Raw genomic sequence first — 14,327 nt, 5'->3', positions numbered from 1 at the left:
TACAAAATGATTAAACTGAATATAAACATAAACATGACAACAAAATCTGAAGTTCACTTTCCAGCTAATAGCAGGTTGGGTAACCTATGAAAGGAAAGAATACATGCTGTGGGGTTTACTGGGCGTTGCGCTGCCTGCAAAGGGTGCTGCATTAGCAGGGTCTGCATTTTTTCTTTCCTGAATCAGCTGAGAGAAAGGCAAAGGTGGTCTGGTCTTGGTGAGGAAAAGAAGCTCGAGGAAGGTTCAGAGAGGAGGAGAGACAGAAAGCAACTGCAGAGAAGCATTTTTTTGTCATAAAACATCGATGCTACTATTAAAAGGTGCAATCAACATTTCAAGAGCAACTTTCTTAAAATGTCGACAGAAAGTTATTTCTGTAATGCAATGATTCAATGACCAGCAATGCTGCTCAATAATGGAGGTACATTGAGCTTATATGCTCGGAAGAAAAAAAAAGTCCTACTAAAATACAGAGAAAGCCCAATACATATTTGAACAAATTACAAAAAGCAGAGAAAATGTTACTTACAAAAGAAAAATCTTACTTAAGGAGCCATTTATAATACATGTGACCAAAAAAATAAAAGAATGTAGCAACTCAGTACCTGTTAACTAACATTTAAAAGAAGAAAAAACAATGTTTAGCATCTTCAACATACTGATAAATAATAAGTATACCTATGGCAATGCTGTTTTAGAAGCAGAACTTCATTTATCCTTTTAATCTGGCACAAAATTAACCTGCACAATTCTGATTTCAGTTTGTACAGTTTCCATGTGAAAATTATTACACAATTTTACCAGTAGTAGAATGAAAAAAATTTTCTCTCATGCACTAATAAAACATTTTCTTACTTGTCTACTACCATTGCAGAAATGCTGCAACTGAAAATCATAAAGCAATTGATGTTCACTTGTCTCAAAGAGGCTTGGTAGTAAATTGCATGTTAATTTACTCTATGCAATTAGTAAGCATTTTTTTTCTCCTCTTTTTTTTTTTTTTTTCCAAAGAATTCTTACTGTTGCTTAACTAGACAGGAAACCAAATAATATATATATTTCTAGGTAATTCAGAAAGCGTGCAATACCAAGTACATTAAAAAGAAAAAAACACATGGGAACGCCTCAAAGCACAATGATTGCAGGAGTAAAGCATTCAGGTCTTGTCAACTGCCACCAAGGCTAGTGGGAACAAGGTTATTCAGGCACTGGTTTGTGGGATCCTGGGCTTATTCTTTGCAATCCACATATTGTACCATGAAAATGCTTTAAGAGAGGAAAAAGCCTCCACATTAAAAATAATTACTTCTATAGAACTTACTGTCTCTTTTAAAGTCTAGTTTATACAACGTTATTATACTACTGGACACGTCACTGAACTAAATATGACCATGGAATTCAATTACCATCAATGGGATCATGAAAAACATTATTTTCATCTGCAAAACTTCTGGTGCCTGAAATATTTCCATAATCAAATATTGGTCCTTCCAACAGGGTCACGATATCTATTCGATTGATTTTTGTCAATACAGAAGTTAAGGCATCAGCTGAAAAACAAATAAGACATGTCAGAAAAAAGTTCAGCATTGCAGAACTGTGTAATCATCTCAGTTACACATTGCATTAATTATAAATTGCTGGCATGTGTTTCTGTCCCAATACCTTCGATTCTAGCAAACCCCACCATTTGTCTAGTTGCCATTCTGCTCCCTACTTATTCAAGTTCTATATCTATTAAGAGTCTTCCCTGGCCCCTGAAGTATATTTATATTACAACACAAAAGGCACAGAGAATAAGATCAGAAGGTTCTCAAAAAACATATTTACTTACTACTGAAACAAAATATCCTTTTACTGGAGCATAAAAGGATTCTAGAGCATAAAACCATTCTGTTTTGAGGAACAACAGAATAGGTAGCCATGCAGGTAATAACACACATAAGGCTATTCATACAGTACATCGTGAAATCTCATTTACAGTAATGTTGCTGTGAGGATACAGTAATACTAGAAATGACTCTAATGATGAAAGATATAAAAATAAACTCAAATACTGTGTAGGAGTGTATGGATTAGAGAATGTTAATGATCACCATTGACCTAACGCAAAAATCAAAACCTGTCTCTCAATTTGAACAATTCAAATGAAATGTGCAGATAAAACCACCAGAATCAGCACAGAATCGGTGTCTCCATCACTCCTCACAGAAGGAGGTTTAGACTTTAGAGCCGCAATACTCTGACACTACCTAACTTTGCCAGGCAGCTTATTTCCCTCTTTCATATTCCTTGCTATTGAAAAGTTTTCCCTAATATTTTCCTTACTGGAACTTAAGTTAATTACTTGTAGCATCAATTATGGATGTGGCCAACAGATTATTTCCTTCTGCATATATCCTGAATAAACACAACATTTTTCTGATTTCTGATAAAAATATAACAAACTTTTTTTTTCTCTGTTTTTTCCCATCAATAGTTTGCAATAAACATAAGAAATGCTTTCTTCAATTCAAGCTGTTTAGAGCAGGCAACAGATTAAATGGGCTATAACTTCTAAACAACAAAAGTAACTAGTTGAACTTACTTGTAGCATTTTTCCCATCTCTGGTAACCCATTTTTTTAATAACATGAAGCTTTGAGCAATAAGAGAATTTGGGTTTTCTACTCGGATTTGATTTATTTCATCCACAGAAAAATTCAGTTCTCTTGCCAGTTCTATAAAAACAAACAAACAAAAAAGCAAGCAAGAAAAGAAAACAACAACAAAACCAGCAAACAAAGCACAAATTTCTCAGTCATCCTGCTAGGCTTAAAAATATCACCTTTCTTTGATCACACAGATAGCAACAAAACTACCTGACACAAATGGGTAACTTTACAGACAATGATGAACATGGCATTCTACACTCATGCTTTAATTTCTTCAGACAGACATAATCTTGAATTTTAATCCTATCTCTGCAAGCTATTATCATATTTATATCCAGTAAGCCTCTTAAACATGGTGAAGAACAGCTCTGCAGAGACTACCCCATCACCGCTACTTTAGAAAACCTGGCTTTTTTCTGGTGACCGTTACTCCTTCACACAGTCAAGCAATACCCACTCTGCAACCTCCCTGGCTTCGGGGAAGCTGCTGTCCAGAGAGCAGATGGATCCTCTCAGCTCCTTGGGGCAACCTCTTGAGAACCATTTTAGCTATTTTTGCTGTAAGTTTGTATTTGATTCATTGTAAAACCACAGGATAACTCCTCTCAGATATTTCCTATCAGGCACCTTTGCTTAGCAATATGTTGCACATTTTGGGAGGCTGGGCTCACTGTTAATTCAGGAGAGTCTAATGTGGCTTTACTGTGGTTTTCGGTAAAAGACTACCTAAAAATGTAACAGCAACGGACTAATTTCAATATTAAAGCAGAAAAGCTTACCTGTCCAGCTAAGTCCTAGGTGATCGGCTACAATTGCCATCCTTATATCTGTCCGTTCACATGGACTCTGTGGACCTGTGATTTACAATTTCTCGATTAAAAAGGATTTGCACAAAAAACCCACAATACCGGACAACAGTTTATTATAAGTAATAGCTTTGATTAAGTTGCCGGTGCTTATATTGTTTACTGGAATGGTTGTGTGTCCTAATAACCTACAAAGCAATTTTTTTTCACAGCTTTTATACTTTCACCTGTGTGAAGCCAAATGTCAAACTACATGATGTCGTGTAATGAAACCAAACATGCTGACAATCTAGCTGTTAGACTGTACACAAGTTGTTCAATTACTGGTGGAAGCCACCAAGACCAGATTAACATCTATTTTCTCTACTTTGACAGAATAAATTTGCTGTCACAAAAGAAATTTTTCAATTTCTGAGTTACATCAAATTTTGAGTTACATGAATATCTTCGGCATGCTTCACTAGCTTTCTACAGTACAGGATTTGTTTAAAGGAAGAAAGAAGAGTATAAGACAGCACATACAGATGACAATGACAGAATGAAAACTACAGTTAAGTCACTCCACAGGCAATCACAACAGTTCATGCACTAGGATCAACAAGTTGAAAGTTTTACAAACTAGGCTTGATCTCCACGAGGTGAGCCATGAGAGCTCCAGAAACCTGACTGCCTTCATTCTCACCAGTCCTCTTACTCCTCCTCCTCTCACTGTCGGCCTTTTCACTCTTTGATTTTATAGATGCTGCCTCTGTTTTCATGTCTCTAGTAGACTTCGATGTAATGGAAGGCTGGTAAACTTGAGTAGCTTCTGATATGGATGTGTTCCTTGATGTACTGTCTTCTTCATCATCAGAGACCTCTGACTGCATCTTTTTCTCTTCATCAGATAGACGATCCACAAGCTTTAAAGTCTCACCACTAATTCCCTTAAAATATTCAATAGAATGTTTACATACCTCCCTAAGCTGATTTTTCCTTACTTTAACTGTTGTCATGGTGACGGAGGTAGATCTTACCTTGACTGGTAATTTAGAAGGAGGCTGTTTTGGTTTTTCTTTCTCTACCTGCTCTTGTCTTGGCAGGGCTGGAGTTCTTCTAGCTAGATTACTCCTATGTGTATTTTTTACAGGAATCCTAGACCTTGCTTCTAGACAGGGAGAAGAATTCTTTTGTTTTGCATTGTCAGGCTTACTAGCCCCTCTCACTTTGCTCCCTGTATTACTTTGGAGATTATTTTGTGAACAGACTTCTTTTACTGAGCTGGCCTTTACGGGAAGCTTTGATTTTCCTCTAGCCCCTACCAACTCTGTTGACTTTTGCTGCTCTCCGTGTGGTTTTTGCTTATCTCTTACTCTGTGTCCTTGTGTTGTCCCTGTACCTTTTCCTGAAGTGCTTTTCACTTGATTAATTTTCTGGAGGGAACATTTTGGTTCCAAATGTTCTTTTAGCTCTACATTACAGGTAACATCATCTGTAGGGACAGCAGATGAATCCAAATTGTTGTTGTTATTAAAATTATCTTTTGGAAAATCACTGTTTTCTGTTTGCCTACAGCTTGTCTGGCTAGAAGCTGAACTCTCAGTCACTGATACAGTTTCATTTTCTAATCCCTGACCACTTGGCATCACAGCTTCTATCTTATCTGTCACTTCTCCAGGGCCATCTTTCTTCAGAGTCATGGTGGAAGCAGAAATTCCCATTTTAATTGGTGTGCGCAATTTGGGATCAACTTTAGAAGCATTTACCGCTGCCGATGATTTTTCCAGTGAGTTACTACCAAGGGTTTGTTCCATGCAATCTCCACTGGCCTGGATGATGGGCTTATGTTCAACTGCTGTTGATTCTACTGGTCTCTCTAGGTTTGTTTCTACAGTGTTGTCCCCTGCCTGTGGCTGTGTGATGGCAGTGACTGTACTTTTATCCCCTTCCCCCTTGTCCCCTGACTTCCCTTCAGAAGTATGCTCACCAATCTGAAAAAATTGGAGTCTTTCTTCAACAAAATCCCTCTTGCTCATGTCAATTGCACCACTGCGAGTCATCTCAAACATCTTCCCTTCATGAAATGGGAAGGGGTTGGGCTCGCTAGTTGGCGTACTTTCATCTGTTGGAGTTCTGGCTGGAGTTGTGTCAGGTGTTGTTGCTTGAGATCTGTCTTCCACTGCCAGACCAAATGGCTTAGCCTCATCATCCCTTGATTTAGTCTCAAACACTTCATCGTCACCTCGGTTAGTGGACCACGGATCAAAATCTAGACTCTTGGTGGCCACCGTTTTGAAAGGTGTTGCAAATTCTTCATCGACTTTGTAACTGAAATACGAATCAGGAAATACAGTCCTGTCAGGGTGTCTGCCTTCCAAACTGAAAAACTGTGCCCCTGACTTCTGTTCGCTCTTATCTCTGGCTTTTTCAGAAGCTGGACCCTTTGAAGCTGCCTTGTCTTCTTCAGGGCCTACCTTGCCTTCCTCCTCAATGACTTCAAGCTTACTCTGGCTAAAGCTGCGATCAGTTTGCTTTACAATGCCTTCTGTAGTCCATACATCCTTTTTGGTTTCAACTGCTGGACCTGCAAGTTTAGAATCACTCTCAGTTAAACCATCATCCTCATCTTGCAAATCATAACCGTCAAGAGAGTCAATCTCTGTTGCATCAGTATCATGGGAGAATTCTGCAGTGGTTGCTATGGAACACTCTGTGACAGACTGGTCATTGTTATTCCCATTTTGCACTACATCATTCTGGGGTGAATCAAGCCCAATGTCAAACTCATTAGGCTTCCCAGAAGTGGGATGTCCTAACTCTTTCTGTTTCTCAGTCTTTTCAGAGGCTTTCTGTTTTGAGGTTTCTTTCTGGTCATCTTCCAGTTCTTTCAGTTTGAATGTATACTTTTTAGGTGGAAGAGGTTGATAGAGAGATTCATCATCACTGGAGTCACTGACATCTGCTCCCGGTGGCACAGGAGACGGTGGCTGTACTCTTATGACAGGTTCAGCAAGTTGGCATTTGTCATGTTCATCTTGCAAGTTCACTTCTGTCATCTCCATTTCACTCTCAGTGGAATAATGAGGCTTCTTTTCTGACTCGCCTTGATCTGCATCCAGTGGTGGAGGAGGAGGGAATTCAATGTAGGCAACTCGGTTACCTTTGGGTCTTTTGTTAGAGTCCTTATTTATATGATTAGACAATGCTTTGTCAATCTGTGGTTCCTCAACTTCTGCCTGTTTTACAGATGTTGACTTAGCCTCTGCTTCCTCCTCTGACTCTTCAGATACCTCAGGTATAGGACTGGGTTTGCCTGGGATATAAGCTATTAGTGAGTCAGGTGTTTTAGATGTAAACTCATAACTCACTTCCTCTGAACTCGGTGTTTCTGGTGTTAAAGGGCTTTTACCAGAGCTATCTATAAAGGACACTTGTTCTAGTGTGTCATCTTCTGGACTACCTTGTGGAGAAGGAGGTTGTTTTTGCTGTCTAGCTGTGTAAAATGTCCCCCTCGTCTCTTGCACTGTCTTACTCTCCTGACTTACAATTTTTTTAATATTTCCCTGTTGCACCTCTTTCTCGTATTGCTTTCCTACTTGAACAAAACTGACATAAACAGGTAAGGTCTTGATTTCTTTTACTCCCTCAGTGGTTACTAGTGGCGCAACTTTATCCAAGTAATCAATGGCACCAGGGTCAACTAAATCACTTGAAGGAAATTCCTTTCCTGGACTACATTCTAAAGAGTCTGGTGATTTGCTAGGGGATATTTCAGTTTCCTCAACAGGAGGACTTAGACCTATTGAGCTCTGCTGCTTGCTAACTTTTTTGATTTCTGAATGCTTTCTTTTTTCATCTTCCACATAATCAATCTGCCTCTCAACTTTCTGCTTAATCACAGCTGATTGGGATACTTTAGCTGAAAGTTCATAGACACCATCAAGCATGGCTTTCTTCTCCTCAGCAATTCTGACTGGAATATGGGACACAGCAATTTCTTCTTTCCTTTTGGATATTTTATCAGTCACTTCACCATTACGTTCCCCCTCCCTGACAACAAATTCTCTGTATAAAACCCTTTTTGAGGGAGATTTTACAGTCAGTTCCTTCACTTCTTCTGAATGAATTCCATTTGCTGCCAGTTTGTGCTCTGTCACAGTGATAAAATCACTTTTTTTGTCAGTTTTAGCTTCAGCATGATCAACGTGGTTTTCTTTTACTGTATCTGGAACCAGCACATGTGAAAGTTTTTCTTTTTGTGTTTTATGGTTAGAAGTTCCAGGACTTTCCCATGTCCTATAGATTTTTTTGTCCCAGTGTCCCTTCGTTGTTGAGTCTGAGCCATATGCCAGGTCTTTTACTTGCGGTTCTGAAAAGTGTTCTGGAATGCCTTTACTCATCTCGGTTCTTTGGTTTTGAGTGTCTGAAGCACAGAAGTCTTCTGTAGCTTTCCCTTTACCTGGAACAAAATCTTCCTGTATTTTCACCTCTTTCTGTAAAGCTGTGCTCCCATCGATGCGCTCTACTTGCTTTGCATGTTTCTCTCTGGAATAAAACTGATACACTGGTAACTTGCTTTCTTGCAATTTCTTTACTGGAATTTTGGACTGAACATCCAGCTTTTTTTCTTCTTGAGTTACATCCTTACTCCTTGGACTTATACTTTGTTCAAATTTAAGCCTAATGGAACTGAGCTTTGATTGCTTCAGCTGAAATCCAGCCTGAGAAACCTCAGGTACTCCAGTCTGCTGAGCACTTGCTTTGTGTTCCATAGTTTGTTTAGAGTCCTCTGCAGGTTGCACAAATATCCTTTTTTCAGGACTGCTGGGCAAACTGGACGCTTTTCTTTCATCCACCTTGGGAAAGCATTTCCCATCGCGCGCATACTGCTTCATCTTACTCCATTCATCACCAGATGATGGCAATTCAGGGAGCAGAACTTTCTCAGGGCTGCTGCTGGCAGAGCTCTGGCTAGAATGTATTTCTTTGCCATTTTTTTTATGCTGTTTTTTCTCTGGAGACTGTAGCTCATCATTCAACTTCTCTGTTTTATCCCGAAAAAACTGTGATACTTCAGTCAGTTTTTCTTCTGCCTCTTTAACAGTCCTGTCCACCCTGTCTTCATATATCAACTTTTCTCTACCTCTGTCTAATCTGTCCTCAGTAAAGCGCATCCACATCGCATGTTTTGGACTGCTAACATCTCCAGTGTAGTGTAACACTGTCACTTTATCATAATGATCATCTTTAGACATTTTACCCACACCATTTTCAGATACATCTTTATAGATTTTGGAGAGAATCTCTTTTTTGGGGGCAGTAGCTACTTTTTCTCTGCATCGTTTATCGGACCCCTGTAACTCTGCACTAAGGGGTAGAGCATGGTCAGTAACTGACTCCTCAGTATCAGAATGAGACACATCTAGCTTTTCTGAAAGAAGCATTTTCTCAGCAAACCTGTAAGACTCCCCTCTTAGTTCTGACAACTCATCATCATGGTATTCTATTGAGTGCTGACTCAAAAGCTTCAGTGTTTTGTAAGAGTCATCAGACATGAGTTGAGCAGAACTAGGGCGACTGTCTTCTTCCTGGGACACAGGAGTGTTAACTCTAGAGGATTCCAGATAAGAAGGAAGTGACTCTTCAGCCGTGAGCTCTTCTTCTTCTTGCTGACCTTGTTCGTCTGAACAAGGAAAAGCATCATGTTTTTCCAACTCTTTTAAGTTAGTATCTCCCCGAGGCAAGTCTTTCTGATATACATACATTTCTTTTTCTGGATGCTTTTTTGTTTCTCTAATAATGACTTCAGTAGGTTCAGCCTGATTACCTTTTTCAATATGGACCTCTATTATTCGCTCCAGTTTGGGTTTCATTTTGCTGTCCTTCTCTGCATGTTGTGGTGAAGTTTCAGTAGACTTGCTAACATCGGATGTTAGTGATGATTTATGTTCAAACAGACCTGCCAGTTCTTTGGAAGGGTCACGTCCAGACTGAAAGGCTTTCATTATGTCATGAACAGACATCGTTTCCTCAATTCTTTCAGACGTGCTTTCAGTGCATGGAGGTTTATGATAAACCATCCTAGTTGTCGTAGTGATATGAGTTTCTTCTTTCACTCGGACACCCTTACTAAGCACACACTTGTGGTCATCTTCTTCACTGCTGCTTGCTTTCATTTGAAAAGCTTTAACCTTTTCTTTAATAGATCCAGCTGGTTTTTGCTCCAGCTCCATAAATGTAGGGGCAGGTTTTGAGGTCGGGAGCTCCTCTGCTTTCTGCTCTGGAATTTCTTCGGATGATGGTTCGTAGCTGCGGATAACATGAACTACTTCAGTTCTTGTTTCTGTAATGACAGGAGGGATGGGTACATCATGGAAAAGTGGTTTTGGCCCTGTGCTTTCAGCGCTTTGTGGGGCAGAAGGTGTCTTTTCGCTTCTTGTTTCAAAGCCACTGTCAGATAAGGGACTTTTATCTTGATCATGTTGAGAAAAGTCATCTGGAGACTCTAAAATAGTATCTGTTCCAAAAAAGGAATCTGCAATTTTACACAACTCCTTTTCTGATGTTGATGGCCTCATGGAGGCTGGAGGCATTTTAAGTTTATGTTCCTGCAAAGCAATAGCTGGTTTTAAAATGCGTTTTTGTCTCTCTTCACCTTCTTTTTTCCCCTCTTCAAACTTGTACTTTATGTTTGTTAATGAACTGCTACCGATATCATTTGCTAAGTAATCGATAACTTTTGACAAGTTATAATCCTTTTCCGACACGGTTTTGGTTTTAATTTGGACCTTTTCTGGAACAGATATAGGAGGGCTTGTCAAAGCTTGCTGTCTCGCTTCATCAATCTCCTCTGTACTGAACTCTACCCAGTCATCCTCAGACAGGTGTCCTTGATCACTTTTGGATACTTTAGCCGACCCTTTACTTTCTAAACACACATCTTTTTTCAGAATCTCACTAACTTTTACTAAGTCCTCTTTTACTTTCTCAACAATTTTAAAGGGCTCTTCATCATCAATTCTACCCTCTTTCGGTATCTCAGTTTGGAACGGTTTGTCCTCTGCGACATCTGTCTGCAATATTGCAGTCATTCTTATTAGGTCCTCTTTCATTTCAGCAACATCTTTCAGTATCTCCTGACTGGAGGATAAAGAAGATGGTGTGGACAATTTGAGAGCAGAGGGTGCTAAAAACAGGGATGATTTTACTGGAGATGAAGTTCGATTAAAGGGAGGCTGTGTGCGTGCCTCTGTAGTCAATGTTTTAATAGGTGACAGTAATGCAGCAGCTGATTTTGTGAGTGAAGACGACTCTGGGAGCTTCTTTAATGCTGGTTCGGACAAAACATTAACTACAGAATATACTGGCACTGTTATTGTTGATGAAGTTACTGATGAGGTAGTTGCAGATATTGACCCAAGGGCTGTGTACAAAGCACCTGCGGGAGGAGTTCTTATTGACTGGAAAGCTGAGGGTGCTGAAGACACAAATGACCTGAGTGGAGAAAATGACTTTGTTGTAGCTGTTGAAAGCACTCTCTCAGCCGTGTCAGCAACTGTGTTAGCAGCACAACTTGCAGAGTGTGCAGCTGCAGTGATCTTGTCTTGAAGAACAGCTGCAGCTTTGGATCCATTTATTAAGTTGGCAGAAGATGGGTATTTGAGAGGTGACACAGATCCATTAAGCAAAGGTACATCTGTGTGCCCAGCTACATGTTTTGCTGGCGACGAGAGAGACGAGGCCATCGTGACTTTAGAGGATGAAACAGCATCAACTGCTGACTTAGCAGGTGACACCACTGACTTTAGAGGGGACGATAGAAGCGAAGATGCTGATGTGATGACCGATTTAAGTGGTATACTTGAAGAGTACATGTTAATGTTGGATTTGGGAGATGCTGGAGGCGTCATGGTTATGGACGATCTCTCTAAGAGAGACCCTGCTGTTGTCACTGGAGATGTCCGAGAGGGGAATGTGGTGGTGGATGCCAGCCCTTTTAGACCAGCAGCTTCTGTGACTGCGGGAGCTCTGACGAAAGAGCCCGAAGTAACCTGCATACTGTAAGGAGGCTGTGACACCACAGTTTTTATTGGTGAAGAGATTGTCCGAAATGATCTAATCGGAGATGCTACATCACTAACAGATTTAACTGAAGATGTGGTAGAAGCTCCTAACGTGGATTTGATTGGAGAAGTAGAAGAAACAGACCATATTGATTTTAATGGGGAAGCTGTAGGAGTGTTAGAGGAAGAGCTTGATAAGGAAGTGAAGCCTGATTTGGCTTGCCCAGGCACAGTAATTGGAGCTGTTGTCCATGACTGATAGGGCCGTGGTGAAAAGAATGGCTTGTAAGAGTAAGTAGCAGGTAGGGATCTTGTTGCTCCCGCACTCCGTTCAACTGTTTCTTAAAATGTTAAATTAAAATCAAACATAAAATCAACAAAAATGGTTGAAAAACAGAGAGACCAGAGAAGAAAATTGGTCAGTAAACGTTGTAATATTACAAAAAGTAAGTATAATTGTTTGCATGAGTTAGGATGAAGGAGGCAAAAGAAGATTTAAAAAGGAATGAAAAAAAATAGGAATCAGCCATACACTGATGACTGGTCCAAACCAAAAAGCAACATGAAATGAAAGACAGAAAGCACGTAGCAAACAAATCTGCAAACAATGAAGAACAGAAAACACAAAGAAGGAACCCATAAGGTAAAAATAAAATCACAACAAAACTTCTTCTCTTACTTCCTATTGACTTTCTGATGTGCTACTTCTGAAATATTTGTATCAGTTCTATTTTGCCTGTTTAGATATGTCTCTGCTTTGTGCAACTATTAGAATTTTTCTTTTAATAATTTCTGTTGTTGTTGTTCTGTTCAGATATTGAACCTATGCAAAATATAAACTTGTGTAAAATGACATTATATACCTATTTTTTTTAAATCACTCAGAACTATTTCATGCAGAACCCAAAATTCCTTTAAGTGACAGGCAATTGATGTGCAAATTGTGAAGCAACTGGCATAAACTAAAATCTCTATCTCCCATGCACAATTCGGATATGCTTCACACTCACAAAGCCAATAAGAGCAAGAGCTTTTCTGAGTCAATATTTAAAAAAATAATTAAAATAAAGAAAAAAAAAGAGGAACTTTTGCATTTTTTTCTCATGCGATATTCCTTTTGTTTGGTAAAAACTAAAGCAAAACTTTACATGAAATGATTTTAAGAAGCATATGTCATACATGAAATACAGAAAATATGATAAACGTGAGCAAGCAAAGCAACTGAATCAATTTTTATTCATGCACAATATATCATGTCAAAACGAGCACACAGATTAATAACTTGTTTTTAGCACAAATATATAAACCTTACAAAATCATTTCACAAGAGGCCATTAAAAGAAGAGTACACTTTTTCTACAAGATGTAGTGTCTTGGTACCTTTTGAGGAGATTTCTTGTATCAGCTCAAAGACAGACCTGTTCAACTTTACATTTCTCAAAAGGTAACATTAGAAAAGCAGTCAAAGAACAATATATTATGCAAAAACTTCCTGGCAAGTACAAACCTGTTAACTGTTATCATTCCCCAGAACATTCAGGTTATTCATAGGCATTTCAACAAAATCATCATCCACCACGTTTTGCATCACAGGAGGTACTCATGCCAGAAGACAGTATTTCTGGCAACCCCATTATTAGCATACATATCCTCTGATAGAGCAATAACATTCAGAGTTGACATTGGAAGGAACTTAGAGGGCTTTTTTTTTCTTTAGGGTTAGAAATAGAGCTAAAATACCCAAACAACTTATTTCAACACACCTTTCTCTGAAGTTACACTAATAACCTGCTTGATCTGTCTTATAGACAGATGGTACCTTACGGTGAAAGAAGCTTAGCAAGGCTAACACTAAACAGTTAAAGCACATGCACTCTTATAGAATAGTGAATATTCAGTGTACCACAGGTCCATATCTTGCAAGGAGACGTGCTAGTCCTATAGAAGCCAATGTGGATGGCTGGTGATATTGCCATATGAGAACATTTAGGTTGAAGAGAGCTTGAATACTAGGCCTGACTGGCACAGCCTATATCAAGAAACTTCCATTTTTCCTTGCAATTTTATTTTTAAGTGCAAACATACTTCTTTTATCCCCTCAAAGAAAACATAGTGTACTTCATTAAATGAGCTAGAATTTACTGTGAAGATATATTAGCAGCATCTGCTAAGATTCACCAAAAGTTCATACAGTCCTAAGTTCAAGAAACAAACCCCAAAATCATTCTGAAAAGCGCTAGCAGCAAAACAACTCATTCAGCAGTTTGTGTTTGGAAATGTCTTTAGAGGGACCCCACTGCGCTGTGATGAGCCCGTCTATCACCACTGGCTAGGGAGGCAATCAGACCAACAGGCTCTTAACTGCTCTTTCTCCTGTTAAATCACAGATTCAGACATGTTTAAGGTGCTTTTTCTGTGCTCCTTATTGCAGCTGAGAAGAAGAACTGGTACAAAGGAAAATGAGTAATTTACCAGTGTGTGCAATTATGACATAATTCAAACAGCAGGGAACTGGGCAATTTTACTACTTTGAAATAACAAAGAAATCCGCACAACCATCCAAGACTTTAGAATGGGATAATATTTTAAAAAGTGGTTTTAAATAACAGCCCTTTTTGGCTACTGGATACTCCTCGCCTTAATGGTTTCCATCATTCTGCATCCAAGATTTTAGCAGAAAACTGTTGTTAGTTATTACCTTCTGTGCATAGAACTACACTTCCTTGCTTGCAGCAGTAACTGAAAGTGCTGAGTGAAGCCTAAAGCTCAGCCTTGCTTCTCTTCAGCTGCAACAAAACAGCCAGGACTGAGCAGCTTCAGCCCACA

General features: G+C 39.2%; 1 protein-coding gene across 29 annotated transcripts in view; it reads right to left on the bottom strand.

Moving 5' to 3' along the window:
• The window catches only part of ANK3 (ankyrin 3), a 359,991-nt gene that overhangs the window by 21,206 nt on the left and 324,458 nt on the right, over positions 1-14,327 (bottom strand). For 19 of the 29 annotated variants that reach the window (XM_065842855.2, XM_071811684.1, XM_071811695.1 and 16 more), the window contains 4 exons: positions 4,142-11,842; positions 3,433-3,507; positions 2,588-2,719; positions 1,407-1,550 (listed from right to left, as the gene is read on the bottom strand). In XM_065842855.2, the coding sequence (XP_065698927.1) occupies positions 1,407-1,550; positions 2,588-2,719; positions 3,433-3,507; positions 4,142-11,842 (8,052 nt within the window). The remainder of the gene's footprint in view (positions 1-1,406; positions 1,551-2,587; positions 2,720-3,432; positions 3,508-4,141; positions 11,843-14,327) is intronic. The other 10 variants (XM_071811700.1, XM_071811701.1, XM_071811703.1 and 7 more) reach the window with 3 other exon arrangements.

The sequence above is a fragment of the Patagioenas fasciata genome, chromosome 8, assembly GCF_037038585.1.
Source record: "Patagioenas fasciata isolate bPatFas1 chromosome 8, bPatFas1.hap1, whole genome shotgun sequence".
NCBI classification, from domain to species: domain Eukaryota; kingdom Metazoa; phylum Chordata; class Aves; order Columbiformes; family Columbidae; genus Patagioenas; species Patagioenas fasciata.
This window is presented reverse-complemented; position numbering and strand designations above follow the sequence as displayed.